General features: G+C 45.5%; 1 protein-coding gene across 2 annotated transcripts in view; it reads left to right on the top strand.

The window, feature by feature from the left end:
- The first annotated feature begins 12,637 nt into the window (after positions 1–12,637).
- The window catches only part of LOC138292157 (E3 ubiquitin-protein ligase DTX3L-like), a 337,908-nt gene continuing 330,232 nt past the window's right edge, over positions 12,638–20,313 (top strand). The window contains exon 1 of one of the 2 annotated variants that reach the window (XM_069230576.1): positions 12,638–12,751. Coding sequence is in view for 1 of the 2 variants with exons in the window: in XM_069230575.1 (XP_069086676.1) it covers positions 12,653–12,751 (99 nt within the window). In the remaining variant the exon portion in view is untranslated. The remainder of the gene's footprint in view (positions 12,752–20,313) is intronic. The other variant, XM_069230575.1, reaches the window with a different exon arrangement.

Here is a 20,313-nt window from a genome sequence, read left to right as displayed (position 1 = left end):
ACGTAAAGTAGAACATGTAGATGTTTAATGTTAAACATGTCCTTACAGTAAATTGTAACTCAAAGCTATTTTTACTGTAGCTCTAGGAGACGATACAAAAAACTAATACTGTATTTCAGGAATTAGACTAGCTAGAAAAATAATTAAACAGCTATTTTTAATAGTTATTAAAAACCCAATTCATTGTTGAAATCAGTGTTGTTTCATAATATTACAGAAAAGTAATTTTTTAAAAGTTACCTCTGCCCTGCCTGAAGTTGCTGGAAGCTAAATTTGCATTTTGTTCTCCCACTTCTACCAGCCAGTCAATAGCATTTCAGCAGACGTGAATGAGGTGTGAACTTGCAGCCAGGACAGGGACGAAAGGGAAGGGAACCTGTGGAGGACACTGCACGCTGATGGGAAGCTATTATGGAGAATGCTCAAACTACCCACTATGACCTTGATCATTTTATCTGAAATGGTAATCTTCTTGCTCTGTTACTTTGCAAACCTCTGGATCCATCAGAGAAGGTTTGGAGATTTAAGTACACTTCTTAGAGAATTATTATGGGATAGATGGAGATACAGAGGCCCATATTTATACTTTTTTAGCGCCGCATTTGCGCCGCTTTTTGACGCAAAAACGGCGCAAACTTACAAAATACAATTGTATTTTGTAAGTTAGCGCCGCTTTTGCATCAAAAAATGACGCAAATGCGGCGCTAAAAAAGTATAAATATGGCCCAGAGTGTATTACCATGCCCAATATGAGATGGGGAACTGGGGGCTTCAGATTTCAAAGCATGGTATTTTTCAACCCAAATGCAGTAGCTGGCCAGGTGGACTGCAAAACTGAATCAAGCAGAAATAAGTACAACTCGGGATTTGGCCCAGGAAGGGACAGTGATCGCATTTCTGTTGTGGCACGAGAATAAAGGCAAACAGCAAACCCAGGCTCCTTAAAATTCTGAGGGGCATATTTATACTTTTCGGTGCTAATGCAGTTTTGCATCAAAAAGTTTTGCACCGGCTTGCACCATTCTTGAGGGCAAGCCGGGCAACATATTTATGGAATGGTTTGGCTAGCGTAAAAAAACATTATGTTAGCCGGGTGGGGGTAGCGGTATGGGAGAAGGGGGTTTTGCACCAAATAATGACGTTAGGCAGGTTAGAGTAAAAACAAAATGGCTCTAACCAGCCTAGCGTAATTTTCTGATGCAAAACCATTCATACCACATGACTCCTGTCTTAAAAAAGACAGGAGTCATGCCCACCACCCCAGTGGCCAGCACACAGGACCAGGGTCCCCTGGCCATGGCCATTGCACCGAGTACCATGTAGGGGCCCATTTCAGGGTCCCCAATGGCACTTTATAAAAAAAAAATACTTACCTGTACTTTACTATACTTACCTGGGATGGGGTCCCCCATCCTCCACTGTCCCTCTGGTGTGGGTGAGGGTGTCCTTGGGGCCCAGGGAGGGCACCTGTGGGTCTATTCCATGGTGTTCCACCATGGAAAAAGGCCCACAGGACCCATAACCATTATTTGACCCCACCTCCCCCAATGCGTGATTTTAACATGGGGATAAGTATGGCTATAACGCCATAGCGTCATTTTTTGCATGGGATCTCCTACCTTGCATCTCATTGATGCAAGGTAGGTTTCCACATCCAAAAAATGACTTTAACTCCATAACTTTGGTGCTAGACGGGTCTAACGCCAAAGTATAAATATGGAGTTAGTTTTGCACCGAATTTGTTTTTAAAAAATGACGCAAATTTGGCGCAAAACAAGTATAAATATGCCCCTGAATCGCTGAATGCGCAATGGTTAAGATTTACTCTTATAATGACGGACGCGGAAGAAGGACACAGTCCGCTCCCTAAGTATATAGTAAGGCCATTTTAAAGGGTTTGAGAATATATCGACAGGCTCTTTGCAAGCATGCGTACACGCTACTTCACTGCCTTGCTTAATAGTAATAAGTATTTGATACTGAGGTAAACGTATGAGTTTATTAGAGGTGGTCTGTTACTCTGGTTTTAGGGGGATGCAATACAGATCACTTTTTATCAGGAAGCGCATTTCTGTTTTCAATTAAAGGGCTGGTGGCTAGTCGAGACCAAGTGTGGATACGAAGTTACCTGATTAACGCGGGCTATCATAGATACAAGTACATGGATTTAAGAAGTAGATCATGGTATCTCGTTCGCTATGACTGTATGTAGGACAAAGTAGTACTACATCTCATAAGTTACTTTGAGTTGCTGTAGTGCCTTAGTATTTGACATTTGTCAGACAGGTAGAGAAGAAAGGAGCCATACCGAGCATTGGAGTGTTGGGATACTACATTTTTGGAAGAATTTGCGAATAGAAGATACGAAGAGCTGTACAATCTGTGGAGTCCAATGTCCCTTTAAATCTGTAGTGGAGGCAGGTTTTACTCATATAATACAAATGAGACTGTAGTGCTTTTCTCTTATTTAGTTTCTAAGCACTAACATAACACAACAGAAATGCACTTCTGAGGTCAAAGAAGACTTTTATTGTTGTTAATTCTTCCCCAACCACAATATTTATGAATGACGAATTAGTAGCTTTCAAGTCCGCGTTAATCAAACAAAATATATCAGTTTGCAATATACACAGCAGGTTATATTTATAAGATATTGAATGCAAAGCAAAACAAATACTTCACCGTGTGGGAACTATCTACAGCTTCATCTTTCTAAGGTCTGCAAGCTGATGACCCCTGTCAGCCGCGGGAAAGAGATTCATCTACCCACACGGGATTGCTGGCAGCTGGCGCCAAGCTCCAGCACGAGGTCCGGCAGATTCGAATCTGACTCTCTGCAGCCTGTTACATTCGTTACAAAGGTGTGCCCCCTCTTCTCAGACCTGGGAAACTGAGCAAGCCTTTTGGAGACTGGCCAGGTCTCCAAGACTACTCCTGTTCCCAAGCTCAAGCAGAGAGAACAACACCCATGTACTCTCTCTTATCATGTCTAGTCTACTGTGAGAAAAACATCTTGGTTCTCTTGTGCAAAAACACAGCTTGGAAAAATACAGCTTGGATTCTCAACTGCAATGTCTAACTCCATGTTAAAGGCAATAGGCAGCTAACCTAAATATCAAATGCAATGTCTAGTGTCATGTCAAAGCCAATAGGCAGCTGAGCTGAATACAAAATGCAATGTATAATATCATGTCAAAGCCAATAGGCAGCTGAGCTGAATAAAAAATGCAATATATAATATCATGTCAAAGCCAATAGGCAGCGGAGCTGAATACAAAATGTAATGTATAATATCATGTCAAAGCCCATAGGCAGTTAAGCTGAATACAAAATGCAATATATAATATCATGTCAAAGCCCATAGGCAGAATATCTAATAGCATGTCAAAGTCAATAGGCAGCTAAACTGAATACATCATGTCAAAGCCAATAGGAATGCAATGTCAAAGCCAATAGGCGGCTAGACTGGATACAGCATGTCAAAGCCAATAGGCAGAATACAGAATGTAATGACTAATGCAATGTCAAAGCCCATAGGCGGCTAAACTGAATACAGAAAGTAATGGCTAATGCCATGTCAAAGCCCATAGGCGGCTAAACTGAACAAAACATACCATGTGCTACTGGTGAACATTGAGCAACTAATATGCGCAGTGGTGAAACACAAAGTCATTGGTCAAAACAAACTTTATCAAATGGCAGTACATTCCGCCCTTTGACCAAAGAATTTTTGTTTCACATATCTCTTGTTTCAAACAAAAACAAAAAACATCAGCACAAACAAAAAAAAAACATTATGATCAAAGCAATCCCTGTAAAGCAATAGAAGTGAATTAACACATTGATTTCATAACCTTTCACATCAGATACATCTACATAGAAAAGACTGGGCAATTTTTATACTCTGAATGAGTCTCTAATTCAACAGTGTTAGCAATTTGATGTGGCATGAGTTCTACTCATGTAAAGGTGCACGGTCCACCTGAAAGGTTTTCTGGAAGGTAAGCAAAAGTCAGAGTTCCATACGAGAAGGGAAAAAAAAAAAAAAACACAGCTTAGTTCCAGTGGAAGAATGCAATCAAACAAGTTGAACTTGAACTGAAGGCGCAGTTTGCGCAAAATGGATCCATGGTGCTGGCACTTTACTCAGCCAGGTTCAGGTTGGGGATTCGGTCCCTTCCCCGACCCCACACGCACACACCGGAAGGGGGACCACACAGCACACTCAGGGACAGTGGCGAAACGTGGTAGGATCTGCAAAAGAAACAAGTATGACTTTTCTTGCAAATAACATTTTTCATTTAAACTGCACCCTTCCTCTTTCTTTCCCTGTTTTATAATCAGCAGGATGTTTTTTGGGGCCCTTTGTTATATTTTCTGCAGGTTTTGGAGGATCACTTGGGGCTTCAGCCCACACATCAGCACTGAGGTTTTTATCTGCTGCACCACAGCTTCCCTTTTCTTGCACTGTCAGAAGGGCTGGGGCAGACTCCTTCTTTACCAAACCTCCATTCACTGCACTTTTGCCAATTTGGGCCATTCTGTCTCCAATTTGTATGAATGAATCAGATTCTTTTCTAGGTATCAGCATAATTTCGATTTTTCCTTGGTAATTTGCAGCAATCATTCTCCCTAAAACCTGATCAATTTGCCATTTCTGATCTGGTAACTTTCCTCTCCCCAACTGCTCTGTGACTGCTTGCATGACAGATTGCTTTTGTGTGTGCTGCACAGTTTTTATCAAATCTAGGGGAATGTGCATCTCTCTCATCTCTGCCCACCTGTAAGTGGCTTTTTCTCTCAGCTGTTCACATTTCTGGGGCACCCACTTAGCCATCCCCACTAAGGCAGAATTCTGGGTGAACACTTCTCTCTCTGAATTTTTCTCATTAACATCTGCAAGGTAATTGAACCAGTTAGGTGCTAAAACATTAGCAATAAACCAAAAATCAGCGAAAAAATGACACATCTCACGTAGCTCTTGCTTTAAAATCTGACACACATTATACAACGCTGTTCCTTCTACTGTGCCAGAAAACAACATTCCAGTCAATGAATCATTAGTAAAACAAACATGCTTTTTATCTTCAGTGGACACGAATTCAAATGGTGCACACAATTTCACCGGTAACTCTTTTATCTGTGGTACTCTAGCCCTGTCTTGCAAGTACCAGATCCATTGTATGATTCTAGCTAGGGGCACTATTTTCTTTCCTTGTTCTTGAGTTACATGTACATAAGTATTTCCTTCTTGCACTGCGCAGAAACCTAAAGTCTGCATTATTTCATTTGCCAAATCACAAGCGCGCAGCTGCATATAATTTTTCACAGTGACCATATACAAAAGTGTTAGGATTTCTCTCAAATGAGGGCTATTCTTTTTCCAAAAATCAAACAAGCTAATGAAACTCGGGGTGTCTTGCTCTAAAATCCTTCGTTTTACTTGTGCATTTTGCAACGGTAACTCGTAAATCACATTCCGAGCTCTCTCGTCCGTGTTATCAGTTAAGGAATGCATTTTGGCTGCCAAAAACCCTGGCTCACACGAAAACTCAGTGCAGCTCGGAGCTGTCTTAACCCCTCATTACTGGAATGGGACAAGAAAGATTCTTCAAAAACAGCCTTTTTATAACTTTCAGTCGGGCTAATTTGCTCACGTAAATTCCTATTTTCATGTTCCAACTTCCTACATTTCTCCTGCATTTCTCTGTAAGCAGTTAAAGGTATCCAGACCTTTCTGTCATCATTACTTCCAAAAGACACGTTTTCTACATATGTACAACCAAAATTATTTCTCAAAGCATTATCAGGCATTTTCGCTACACATGCATTCTCGGACATGGTCTGCAGTGCTTCTGTAATTCTCCACACAACAAAAAACAATTTCTGTAATTCTCCAAACAACAAAAACAATTACACTTTTAAAGTGTGCACTTAGAAATCTACCAACTCGTCAACACCCTCTTAATCACCTCTTAATGACTGACCCCACGACTCTGGTACCAATTGTAGTGCTTTTCTCTTATTTAGTTTCTAAGCACTAACATAACACAACAGAAATGCACTTCTGAGGTCAAAGAAGACTTTTATTGTTGTTAATTCTTCCCCAACCACAATATTTATGAATGACGAATTAGTAGCTTTCAAGTCTGCGTTAATCAAACAAAATATATCAGTTTGCAATATACACAGCAGGTTATATTTATAAGATATTGAATGCAAAGCAAAACAAATACTTCACCGTGTGGGAACTATCTACAGCTTCATCTTTCTAAGGTCTGCAAGCTGATGACCCCTGTCAGCCGCGGGAAAGAGATTCATCTACCCACACGGGATTGCTGGCAGCTGGCGCCAAGCTCCAGCACGAGGTCCAGCAGATTCGAATCTGACTCTCTGCAGCCTGTTACATTCGTTACAAAGGTGTGCCCCCTCCTCTCAGACCTGGGAAACTGAGCAAGCCTTTTGGAGACTGGGCAGGTCTCCACGACTACTCCTGTTCCCAAGCTCAAGCAGAGAGAACAACACCCATGTACTCTCTCTTATCATGTCTAGTCTACTGTGAGAAAAACATCTTGGTTCTCTTGTGCAAAAACACAGCTTGGAAAAATACAGCTTGGATTCTCAACTGCAATGTCTAACTCCATGTTAAAGGCAATAGGCAGCTAACCTAAATATCAAATGCAATGTCTAGTGTCATGTCAAAGCCAATAGGCAGCTGAGCTGAATACAAAATGCAATGTATAATATCATGTCAAAGCCAATAGGCAGCTGAGCTGAATACAAAATGCAATATATAATATCATGTCAAAGCCAATAGGCAGCGGAGCTGAATACAAAATGTAATGTATAATATCATGTCAAAGCCCATAGGCAGTTAAGCTGAATACAAAATGCAATATATAATATCATGTCAAAGCCCATAGGCAGAATATCTAATAGCATGTCAAAGTCAATAGGCAGCTAAACTGAATACATCATGTCAAAGCCAATAGGAATGCAATGTCAAAGCCAATAGGCGGCTAGACTGGATACAGCATGTCAAAGCCAATAGGCAGAATACAGAATGTAATGACTAATGCAATGTCAAAGCCCATAGGCGGCTAAACTGAATACAGAAAGTAATGGCTAATGCCATGTCAAAGCCCATAGGCGGCTAAACTGAACAAAACATACCATGTGCTACTGGTGAACATTGAGCAACTAATATGCGCAGTGGTGAAACACAAAGTCATTGGTCAAAACAAACTTTATCAAATGGCAGTACAGAGACTAATGGGATGCATGACCATTTTGGGAGCACATCGGGACAGTGGAGTGGATGCTATACCTCTATGGACACAGCACGTGGGGTAGATGAGACTAATTTTCACTTTCTGATGTGTTTATTTTAGAGTGCATTGCATGCAAGTGTTTGAACTATGCACTATCCACCATTCTTTTTATTGATGGGATCTTACTGCAATTCTTAAATTGATGGGTGAAGCACAGAAATGGACTAGTGTGGTGACATGTTATTGTGTGAAATTACTTTAAAAGCTTGATAACTCGCTCACTGGGGAGCATACTCACATGATTTATACATTTATGTTATTAATTTTGGATATTATATGGGAATACATTTCTGCTAATTACAGCCTTGACAAAGTCAAAGCGAGGATTGGTCGCATGACGAAACAAGTGTTGGCTGAGTCGGATGATATTGAAGAAATTATGTAATAAGTACAAGAGGATTTGTTACTTGTGAAACTACGGATAAGAACTTTATTTGGGACAAAAGTGCCTTGGAGAGTGTTGACCAAGTTCTTCCTTAAGGAAGTTTGGGGAAGTGGGGTGTTTTCTTCCCTTCCAGGAGCACCATGAGAACTTTTTGATGTCATAGAATACTTGGGTGTGACACTAGTGAGCGCCATTCCTTATTAAAAACACCCTGCTGTACTTATCTGTGCATTCATTGAATCATGCAGCCTTTCCTCCAAACTCCATCCATCCATTCAATGATTGAACAAGGTGCGATCATGAAAAATGTGTTGCAAAATGCACTATATTAAAAAAAAAAAAAAAAATCAAGGGGTGTGGAGAAACCACCCCCCAAGATCCTCTTGCAGAGGATAGGCTCTCCAAGGCACTCACTCCCTGCATGCAACATAGGGGCTGGTCTGAAAACATTTGCAATGGCTGCTTTTAGTTCCTAGTCTAGTCCTGATAGGGGTCAGGTATTGTGTCTGCACCTCCAAGATTCCGGATCAGAAGGCATTTGACAGTAACTGTCATGTGTTTGCAACTGCCTCCGCGACAGATGAGCTTGCTGTGTAGTTAAGTGCAGCTGCAGCCTCAAAGTAATCTATATCAGCAGTTCAGTCCCTGTTTACATTTTATATTATACTTTACTTAAGAGTATTTGCATTTTTTTAGATGACGTAGTTTTTTCATGAGACTCGCAAGCATCATCTGTGCGGCCCTCTAGGCTGTTGGCACCTGTGCAGTTGGGCAGATGCTATCTCCAGGGCAATCAGTCGAATTTTCTAAGCCACTCCGCTGAAGCCACTGTTGAGAGGTTTGTGGCAAGGCGTTGGGACTGTATAAGTTGTGGGCAAAGACAGGAGGTAGACATGAGACCTTGGCCAACTCTAGGTAATGGACTAACTCTCCTCGTTCAAGGCTACCCCTGCTACTCTCACCCATGGGCACTGGGGATGGTGCTTGTTAGACCTGACAGCCTTAGGGTGGTCATCCCCCAACTTTTTGCCTGCCTCCCTCTACTTTTCTGACACTGTTTGTGCTGATTTTAGGACTCTGTGCACTTCACCACTGCTAACTAGTGCTAAAGTGCATATGCTCTCTCCCTCAAACATGGTAACATTGGTTCATCCCCAAATGGCATATATGATTCACTTATAGGTCCCAAGTAGAGTGCACTACATGTGCCCAGGGTCTGTGAATTACATGCTACTAGTGGGCCTACAGCACTAATTGTGCCACCCACATAAGTAACCCCTTAACCATGTCTCAGGCCTGCCATTGCGAGGCCTGTGTGTGCAGTTTCACTGCCATTTTGGCTTGGCATCTAAAAGTAATTGCCAATCCTTAAACTCTCTTTTTTCTACATATAGGTCACCCCTAAGGTAGGCCCTAGGTAACCCATAGGGCAGGGTGCTATGTAGGTAAAAGGCTGGACATGTACTTATGTTTTTTAAATGTCCTGGTAGTGAAAAACTCCTAAATTCGTTTTCCACTACTATGAGGCCTGCTCTTTCATAGACTAGCATTAGGCCTGCTCTCATGAACTTTTTGAGTGGTAGATTCTGATCTGAAAGGGGTAACCAGATCATATTTAGTATAGTCAGAATGGTAATAGAAAATCCTGCTTATTGATGTGGTTGAATTGTATAATACTATTATAGAAATCCACTTTTAAAAAGTGAGCATTTCTCTGCACTTAAAACCATCAGTGCCTTACAGCCTGTCTCCAATCAACGTCTGGTCTGTGCTGGTTCACACCTGCCTTGTGCATTTCACTCAGACAAACACAAACACAGGACACTTAATCACATCTGCATTCATCTGCATACTGAATGAGTCTTCCTGGGCTGGAAGGGTGGAAGGCCTTACCCTCACATTTCAGAGGTCAGTGGCCTGCTCTCACACAAAGGTCTGATAACCCCCCATCGGGACCCTGGAAGACAGGACTGGGCTGAAAGGGGAACTTGTGCACTTCAAATCCACTCTTTGAAGTCTTCCCCACTTTAAAGGCATTTTTGAGTATATAAACTGGGTCTCTAAACCCACCAACTCTGACACTTCTGGACCTCCACCTGAACTCTGTCAGAAGACATGCCTGGCTGCCCAAACGACTCTCTGGTCTGCTTCGATGAGAAGGACTGTTGGCCTGGTGTTGCCCTGCTGGCCTCTGACTGTGCGTTAAGGACCATGCCTTCCCCTAAAAGTGCTCTCCAAGGGCTTAGATTCAGTTTGTCTCCTGTAGTGAAGTTTCAGGGACAGCAAAGACTTCACCCACTAGCATTTTGCAAGTATCCAACTCCAATGACTCTGGAACAACTTCAGTGATGCCGCAGCCTGCTCCCGCTCCGTGGACCTCGCTGTAAGCAACGACCATGGCCTGCAACGCAAGTCATACGTTGCCGTGACTCTGCTGACGTCACTCAGGGTTATTGCGACACTGCGAAGTCAACACATCATGTCCTGACGGACCGGAACCAGCGACCCAGCCGGGTTACAAGGAATCTATGTATTGCGGCGGCTCCCCCTGCATCTGGATGGAACTGATGCCTCACCTCCACCTGCTTCGCAGCGCGGAACCAACGCCTCTTTCCTCGGAAGGGACTGATGCTGCACCAACTCCAGTGACGCCTCTTTCCGACTCTGTGCAACGTCCTTGTTCTTTGTTTTCAAAAGGTACTGTACCTGGGGGTCCGCGTGACTTCGTGACCGACACCGGTGGTGTCGGATTGTTGGGAACGACTCTGTCAACGATGTCATGATAGCCCCAGACGGAGCTATTGTCTTTCTAGGTGCTTTAGTTGGATTTAATCTTTAAAAATTCATAACTTTGCTTGTGTAAATTGGATTTTGCTCGTTTCAACAGTATTTTGTTCAGATAAATATTCTCTATTTTTTTCAAGTCTGTGTGGTGTATTTTTTGTGGTCTTTTCGCTATGTTATGTTATAAGTTCTGCACAAATACTTTGCACATTGCCTTCTAGGTTAAGCTTGACTGCTCAGTGCCCAGCTACCAGAGGGTGGCAAAGGATAATTTGGATTGTGTTGTGACTTACCCTGACTAGGACTGTGGTCCCTACATGGACAAGGGTATATACCTCTGCCAACTAGAGACCCCATTTCTAACTGTGCTACAGAGAAGCAAACATGCATCACAGTTGCCTATGTTTTTTGCCACACATTAACAACATTAACAAGGGCAGCATTCCAGAGCAAAACATAATAAGAAAACCAAAACCTTGAGAAAAACATTTCACTTTATCTTACTTTCTGTTAGTGTATGTGCATTTTCCAGATGACATTGCTTCTGTGGTATTTTTATGAAATGTATCATTCTTGTAGAGTGCATACTTCGAAATGAGTTGACTATAGGTATCTGGGTAAGTTCAAGTTGTAGGTGGGTGTTTATGAAAGGGCATGATTAAGAGCTCTGGGGTGAAGGCTGAAGGCAGTGAGAGTTTTTCACAGTACCTGTTATTGGCCATAAATGTTTTCAGTCTACATACTCATCCAACCCTTGGCCTGTATGAAGAGCGCACAGAGCGATGTTTGTATATATGTCAATTATAATTACCATTTCATATGAAATTGTGTGTAGGAGGTATACACAGCTTTTGAAATACTGATAGCACCAAAGAAAAAGAAAATGGAGGGCCAGATTTACTAGTGACTTGTGTTGTTCCTGTGTGATACAAGTTGTCGTTAGCCACACAAGGGGGCGGTTTGCACTGCCTTGCATGAGTTTGTAAAGAAATGCAATGCAACACAGCGGTTTGGGCTGCGTTGCATTTATGGCAGGTGTGCCATGGTCGTACATAAACGTTCCTTTTCCTCCATCAATGGAATTTGATGCAATATCTGATTTACCAAAGGCAGTAAACCCGAGATTGTGCCAAAATGGTGCATCTACGACACAGATGGGCAACGAGGAGAATTATCTTTATTTATCCTTGGTATTTCCTCTTTCCATGTGTGCCGCATTCTGCAAGTATCTCTTCTTACACAAAATAATCCTGCCTGTAACGCAGGTACCCTTGCAGCATAGTACAAGTGCGCTTGCGATGGCACTAAGGAGCACACAGTGCACAACTGCTAGGAGGGAACAGAAGTGAGCCATATCTTAGGACAGATGGCGCATCTCTGCTGACTCAGTTTCACGCAATGCAATGCAGCAAGTTCCTTCGCTGCCTTGTGTTGCGTGAAGCATTTATAAATCTGGCCCAGAGTGTTCATAGGTGAGGAGCGAGTGGGTGGGTGTGTGGTAAGGGGGCAACACAAGGGAGAGCATGGTGAAAGACAATGAAAAGACAGTGAGGAACAGGAAGAGGTGTCCTGTAAAATATGTAGATTTGGGATTTGAGAAAGATGTGGAGTGGAAGGAGGGGAACGTGGCTAAGAGTGAGAGAATGCAGAGGAGATCGGCAGGATGGGAGGAATGGAAGCGCCCCACACACTACCGAGACTCCCCCTTCCATGGACCTTAGGAATGCTTAATTCACGCAGTCCGTACTTTGACAATTCAAACATTTTACAAGCTAATTTTTCACGACAAAATCATTATTACTCATTTAGCTGATACTGTTAAGAAGTATTAGCAACTCCAGGAAGTACGGTTTGCATTCCCCATATGCTCATTTTTATGTAACAGGCCTGGCTGCAATGATATAATTATCGAAAGCCTACAGGGAGACACTCTAACAGCCATCGTGCATACATATCAACAGACCCAAGATACGTCTGATTTTTAAAGCCCAAAATGTCTATTACAACCACTCAAAATTGCCACAGTTTCACACACACACTCCCACAGCCTCAATATGTCTCTTTCCTGAACAATGAGGGTGGAGCCAGCAGCTGCAGGCTAAGCTGTTCCTAGCTTTCACTTTTACTTTCTCTGGAATAGAAACTTAACCTAATGTACTGCGGAATGACACAGAGACCGGCGGGGGAAGCCGAGGGTGGAACCCGGGTGTTCAGGAGGAACAGCAGAAACATCGCCACACAGACGAGTCAGGTAAGAATGCAGATAATTCTGCCCTAGCCCCCCGGGTGGCGGGAGGTGGGGGGCAGCGCGGGAAGAATTGGAGAGTACAGGCACTTCTCAGAATCAAGCAGGTACTCTGGTACAGAGTACCTGACTTCTGTTTTTCCATTTCAAGCATTGGGCATGGGCACTGGGGCACTGGGGCACTGGCTGGCTCCGTGTCGTATGTGGGAAGCACCTTCACATCCGCTCAAAAACACGAAATAACGCCGCAGCAGTGTTTTACTTAATTATTCAATCTGAATGGTTTTGGTTCCGATCCCTCGTTTTGTATTCATTCCATCCGTGGAATATACGTGCGACGTGATCTCTCAGCCCTGTGTGTGTGGCCAATCAGCAAAACACTGCAGCGCAGGGAGGCACAGCTGGGCCCAGGGGCACAGAGGCCAGGCGGAGTGAGTAGGGTGACCACCCGTCCGTAAATTTCACGGACTGTCCGAAATTTCGCCCTGCTGTCCGTTGTCCGTGATGAAAGCTTTAACGGACGGCATTTGTCCGTAATTTTAGGCTTTCACCTGAAGGGCAACGGAGGCAGGGCGAAATTACAGGCAGAGGAGTTTCCCCAGCTGGGATGGAAGGCAGGGGGTCTCCTGTGCTCTGAGGGAGGGGCAGGCAGATAAGAAAAGGCCTTCTTGCCAGGGGGTCTCCTTCCCTAAAGACATGCAAATGTGGGCAACTGGTAAATCTGCAAATACAAAGGGGCTTGAAAACCTGCATTGACTTTACTAAAAGGAGTCACTTGAAGTTTTCTGGTGGCAAAGATATTTCTTTCAGAGAGGTATTGTAATGGTGTTCCAAGTTGAGCTGTGGAGTGTGTGGTTTTAATGTAGTGTTATACATTTTTTTAGCACTAGGTATAAACTGTATATTATTCAAATCTGTATTTGAGAAGCACTTTTTTTTTTTAACCGAAATGTATTTGCGCATTTTGTAGCAGCCTTTATTATGATGTAATTGTATTTTTTACAGTTCTTTCAGGTACTTCGGTACCTCACAGTACTAACAAACATTGGCAAAGCAATAGGTCTCATCTACGAAAGAGTTATTGGCTTTGCTAATGTGTTTTAGCTATTAGCCATGTTATACACCAGAGTAGCTGCAGTTCAGCATGGCTTAAAGCTAGTGGCATAGTGGTGTGGAGTGGAGTAGAGTAGCATAGGAGCAGTGGCGTAGAGCCCAGTGGTGCAAAGTACAGTGCTGTGGGGTACAGTGCAGTTGTTTAGAGTGCTTTAGCGTAGAGTGCAGTGGCATGGAGTGGCATGGGACAGAGTAGAGTTGTTTGGAAATTGCATCACCTAATGCAATTATTTGTTTTAATCATGTAAAGGTATTTGTTTCCAGCACAGTTCAGAATTAACAAAAATGTGCTTGATTTGTACTTCTAATTCTGTTATATATTCAATATATTTTGAAGTCTATTTAAATGTTGTCATGTGATAGAAAAAACTCTTTCCTAACCCCAGTATCCAGCAAGGTTGGCGCATAAATCCTCTCACTTTGAAGTCAGAGAAAGGAAAGTAAACACTAAGTTCCCACCGAAGACAGAGCCTGACATTTGACTTTGTTCTTTGAATGCACAGCAAATATGGTAAGATAAGAACAAGATTTACAGGCCTGTTTACAGAAAGGGAGCACTCGGCAGGATACTGTAAACAAGGTTTTGGCAAGGGAAGGGACGAAGACCTGGAGTGGTTTCCATGTTGCAGGATAGGTCTGTACACCCATTCCATCAGTTTGCCACCATTTCCTATGGTACAGAGCTTCTGGCACACCTCTTGTAGGGTTAGTGCTAGGTAGCAGACATGAAATAGGGCATTTAATGATTATTTAAGGTGGTTGTAAGTAAGGAGTTGACCGGGGTGAAGATGGTAGTCTGCCACAAGGGTTTGGAAATTTAGTAGCTCACTGTTCAGAAACAAAGTCCCCAATTTTAAGACACCTGCAACATGCCACTGATGGAGTTTCTCTGAGCACAGCCACCCTGTGTGAGTGTGAAAGGCTTAGCAAAGGTAATGCAGGAGCATAGGGTTTCTTCGTGTCAGTGAGTTTACAGGTTCTGGCAAGGCAAGAGAAAGACATGCATGATAACCCCGGATGGTGATCCATGGAATGGTCAGTAGGAAACGATGAGCAGTGCATTAAGCCTTCCTTAAAAGTCTTTACTGGTAAACCCCATCTCATGCAGGGAGGTGGGCAGAAAGCCAGTGAGCCACCCATTGGACATCTGCAGCTAAATAAAAGCATTCTAAGTCCAGAAGATCTAATCCACCCGCAGTCACAGTTAGCTTTAGAGTGGAAAGAGCTCCTGATGGCGCTGCAGCGACCAAATTAGATGTGTGGCCTGTCTGAAGAAGGAATGAAGGACGAGCAGGGGAAGGTTTGCAAAATAATACTATCATTGGGGTAGCACACCATCTTCGCTAGTGCCACGTGGCCTCTACAGAAAGCAGAAGAGAAGACCAAAAAGCAAACTGGGCTTGGAGGGACCATTCGCTCTGCTGAGATTTTCATCCTGGAAATCAGTGTAAGAATGGTAGATATTAATCACTAGGTATCAAAAGGTAACTGGTTCCCAGTTCAATCTGAGATCTAATTGTGTATGAAGGCGAAAACAGTGCCATATGTTAAAGAAACACTAATTAAATTTAAAATTTTGTAAATTTTGTTTGTGCAATTTACATCCCAAATATTTTGAAGATTCTATGTGTACTTGACACTTAGGGATAACCCAGATCTCTAGTTTGGCTTTTGCTCAATTTCAAAACCATATAAAGACATGGACTAAGTGGGCAATTGCCTTGCACAACCTTGCAAGGGGTCTGGCCCCTGCTCACCCTTCACAAGCACTAACAGCAAACCATTGCACCAGAACAGTTTGCCAAGGTGGATCGGTGTTGATTGTTCAACCACTTGACAGTGCCCATTCTGTTTCGCTCCTGTGTGCAGACAACTCCCCAGGTACCCAATACCTTCAAATAGTCTTGGTGGACCCATCTTGTCTGATTTTAGGAATCGTCCCACATTGTTCTTCTCTTCTTTATTTATCCAGTTGTTAGCAACAACCCTTTGAATTACTTGCCGTGGTCCCCCCTTTTGATCTCAATTTCATCCTACTCTTTTATTATCTTTGATTGGTAGTCCGGGCTCCCATTTCTAATATAAATGTAGAGTCCCAAACATACACTCTAGTGCAGTGAAACTACAGAAAAGTTATGGGTACATCACATCCTGTCATTAGGTGTGAGACTGTCACCCACACCATCTGCCCTGCCTCTTTAAAAAAAAATAGGTTGAAAGTCCATGGGCGGTTGGGGTAAGCCAGATGTTTTTGTTCAATTTGTTTAAACTAGCATAAGGTTAATTACCTTAATGTTTCCCAAACTGTTTGCCAGGGGTTTTGAAATGTTCAGAAACATAATCAAAATTTTGCTGTTACTTTCTCTTCAGGAAAGATCGGGTAGATTTGGGTAGGGGGGATGGCCTTGCTGTGAAGGGCATTCATTTACTACTGAACAAGGACGTAATGTGACACCTGAATGTAGTACACCAGGAGGCACTCACAAAAGGTCCACAGTGAATAGTGCTATGTTAAAAAAGAGTAAATAAATGCACTGACAACATAGTGAGGCATGGCCTCTCTTGCGTGTGTCTGTAAAACTGATGTTTGTTCTTGAATTTTTGTCCTGAATTTTGGCCCTTTGTCCTGAATTTTTGTCCTGAATTTTGACCCTTTGTCCTGAATTTTTCACAGTCCTGTCCAGAATTTGCCTCAGTGCCAGGTGGTCACCCTAGGAGTGACGCATCACTGGTGTGCACCAGACTAGGCTCAGAAGCAGGGGCAGCAGAAAGATAGGACACCCCAGGAGGCGGTGCTCTGGCGAAATGTTTGCTACCACTTCCGTGGTAAGTGTCATAATTTATGACCCTTGACCCAAGGGTAGGTCGCTCCCCCTGCCGCTGCAGCTCCTCCAGCTCCTCCAGCCCAGGTTCCTGAGACCTCCCAGCAAGCCCAGCTACCTTGCAGTAAGTACCCCCCCACCTCCCAGCCCCTCGCCCTGCCCCGCGCTACTCACCCTCTCTCCTGCTTCCTTTCTTCTTCTCTGTTCTTCCTCTGCGCTCTCCTTCTGTAGTCTTCTTCTGTACTCTTCTTTCCCTCCTGCTCCCCGTCATCTCTCTTCATCTGTGTGCTTCTCTCCCTCTCCTCTGCACCGCGACCCGTGTGTGCCTCCTCTTCTCTGTCCCTCTTCTTGGCTCCCTCCTCTGCTGCTCGCCGCCCCTCTTCTTCTTCACCTTCATCTGTATTCTTCTGTCTTCTGTGCTCCTCTTCTTCACCTTCATCTGTATTCTTCTGTCTTCTGCGCTCCTCTTCTTCACCTTCATCTGTACCTTTCTGTCCTCTGCGCTCCTCTTCTTCTGTAGCTTCTTCTGTGGCCTTCTGTCTTCTGTGTATTCGGCTCCTCTTCTTCTGTGGTCTTCTGTCTTCTGTGTATTCGGCTCCTCTTCTTCTGTGGTCTTCCGTCGTCTGTCTTCTGTTCTTCTGTCTTCTGTTCCTCCTGTTCTCTTCTTTCCCTCCTGCTCCCCGCTCCTCTTCCTCTGTTAGCTCTGTTTCCCAACAGAGCTAACTGCTACCTACTCCCTGGTTCTTCCCGCTCCTGACTCGTCTGTCCCCCTCTCTATCACCCCTATCTACCCCCATCTCTATCTACCTATCTCTCTATCTCTCTCTCTGTCTCCCTCACTACCTCCTCCTATCTACCTATCTCTCTATCTTCCCCCCCCACTCGCCACCCCCTCTGTTACCACCCCTATCTTCCTATCCTTTCACTCTACCTCTCACCCCCACCCACCTCTACAACCCCCCTCCCCTATCTTCCCAACCTTAGTCCTATCTCTCTCCCTAAACTCCTAAACTTCCTAAAACTCACCCCCCACCACCCTTAACCCCCCCTCACCCAGCTCTTCTCCCCTCTACCTGTCCCCCCCTCCCTCCGCTTTCCCGCCGCCACCTCCTGCACGCCCCCACCCCCCAGCTCCCATTCGCCCCCAGCTGACCCCTCCCCCCCCACCCTCTTATGGCGGCCGCTGCGCAACAGTGGTAGCGACCCTTAACCCAAGGGTAGGTCGCTCCCCCTGCCGCTGCAGCTCCTCCAGCTCCTCCAGCCCAGGTTCCTGAGACCTCCCAGCAAGCCCAGCTACCTCGCAGTAAGTACCCCCCAACCTCCCAGCCCCTCGCCCTGCCCCGCGCTACTCACCCTCTCTCCTGCTTCTTTTCTTCTTCTCTGTTCTTCCTCTGTGCTCTCCTTCTGTAGTCTTCTTCTGTACTCTTCTTTCCCTCCTGCTCCCCGTCTTCTCTCTTCATCTGTGTGCTTCTCTCCCTCTCCTCTGCACCGCGACCCGCGTGTGCCTCCTCTTCTCTGTCCCTCTTCTTGGCTCCTTCCTCTGCTGCTCGCCGCCCCTCTTCTTCTTCACCTTCATCTGTATTCTTCTGTCTTCTGTGCTCCTCTTCTTCACCTTCATCTGTATTCTTCTGTCTTCTGCGCTCCTCTTCTTCACCTTCATCTGTATTCTTCTGTCTTCTGCGCTCCTCTTCTTCACCTTCATCTGTACTTTTCTGTCCTCTGCGCTCCTCTTCTTCTGTAGTTTCTTCTGTGGCCTTCTGTCTTCTGTGTATTCGGCTCCTCTTCTTCTGTGGTCTTCTGTCTTCTGTCTTCTGTGTATTCGGCTCCTCTTCTTCTGTGGTCTTCTGTCTTCTGTTCTTCTGTCTTCTGTTCCTCCTGTTCTCTTCTTTCCCTCCTGCTCCCCGCTCCACTTCCTCTGTTAGCTCTGTTTCCCAACAGAGCTAACTGCTACCTACTCCCTGGTTCTTCCCGCTCCTGACTCGTCTGTCCCCCTCTCTATCACCCCTATCTACCCCCATCTCTATCTACCTATCTCTCTATCTCTCTCTCTGTCTCCCTCACTACCTCCTCCTATCTACCTATCTCTCTATCTTTCCCCCCACTCGCCACCCCCTCTGTTGCCACCCCTATCTTCCTATCCTTTCACTCTACCTCTCACCCACCTCTACAACCCCCCCTCCCCATCTTCCCAACCTTACTCCTATCTCTCTCCCTAAACTCCTAAACTTCATAAAACTCACCCCCCACCACCCTTAACCCCCCCTCCCCCAGCTCTTCTCCCCGCTCCCATTCGCCCCCAGCTGACCCCTCCCCCCCTCCTCCCTCTTATGGCGCGACTGCGACTGCGCAGCGGGCGTGCCAGAGGCAAGCCCGTCTGCGCCCATCTGCGCCTGTCTGCGCCTGGCCCGTGCCCAGCGCCACGACCCCTGGTCCTCAGCACTCCCAAACCCCTCTGCTCTGCTACGACCCCACCACCCTCCACGCCCTCAACCCAGGACGCTCCAACACCTGCTTCCAAGCTAACCCAAAACGTACCCATGGACCTTTCGCCTGCCACTCCTGCAAACGTATCTTCCACCACGCAATTACCATGACCACCAGCCCACGCGCCATCAACCACCTCAAATGCATCCTGGTCAACGCTCGATCCGTCCACAAGCACGCCGTTGAACTCTGGGACCTCCTGGACTCCACAGCACCGGACGTCGCCTTCATCACGGAGACCTGGATGAACGCCTCTTCGGCCCCAGACATCGCCATAGCCATCCCCGAAGGCTACAAGATTTCCAGGAAAGACCGCACCAACCAAGTAGGAGGAGGAATCGCCATCGTCTTCAAAGACTCCATCAGCGTCACCACCTCCACCGAAGACACCCCCCTCGCTGCAGAACACCTGCATTTCCAGATTCGCACCGACCCCAGGACCACCCTCAGAGGATCCCTCATCTACCGTCCCCCCGGACCGCGCGCCCCTTTCAGCGACTCCATCACCGACTTCGTCTCCCCGCACGCCCTCGCCTCGCCGGACTACATCCTCCTAGGCGACCTCAACTTCCATCTGGAACACAACAACGACCCCAACACCACCGCCCTGCTCGACAATCTCGCCAACCTCGGCCTCAAGCAACTGGTGAACACCCCCACCCACATCGCCGGACACACGCTTGACCCCATCTTCTCCGCCAGCAAACACGTCTCCTTCAGCCACGCCTCCACTCTACACTGGACCGACCACAGCTGTGTCCACTTCACATTCCGAAGCGAGACCCGCCACCTCCGCACTCAACCCATCCCTCGTCGACAGTGGAACAAAATCCCCGAAGAACAGCTCTTCTCTGCGCTCACCGTCAACCAACCTACCCTCACCACACACCCCAACGACGCAGCCCTCAGCCTCACGAACTGGATCACCAACTGTGCAGACAACCTTGCTCCCCTCAGACGCACGCATCGACAGGCCAACACCAAAAAACCTCTCTGGTTCTCTGACACCCTTAAGGAATCGAAGAAAACCTGTCGTGCCCTCGAGAAAGCCTGGTGCAAGGACCACACCGCTGACAACATGTCCGCCCTCAAGAACGCGACCCGCGAACACCACCACCTGATCCGCGCAGCCAAAAGGAATTTCTTCAC

This window comes from Pleurodeles waltl, chromosome 4_2 (assembly GCF_031143425.1).
Source record: "Pleurodeles waltl isolate 20211129_DDA chromosome 4_2, aPleWal1.hap1.20221129, whole genome shotgun sequence".
In the NCBI taxonomy this organism is placed as follows: domain Eukaryota; kingdom Metazoa; phylum Chordata; class Amphibia; order Caudata; family Salamandridae; genus Pleurodeles; species Pleurodeles waltl.
The sequence above is the reverse complement of the archived record's forward strand: the minus strand, read 5'-3'. Positions and strand labels throughout refer to the sequence as shown.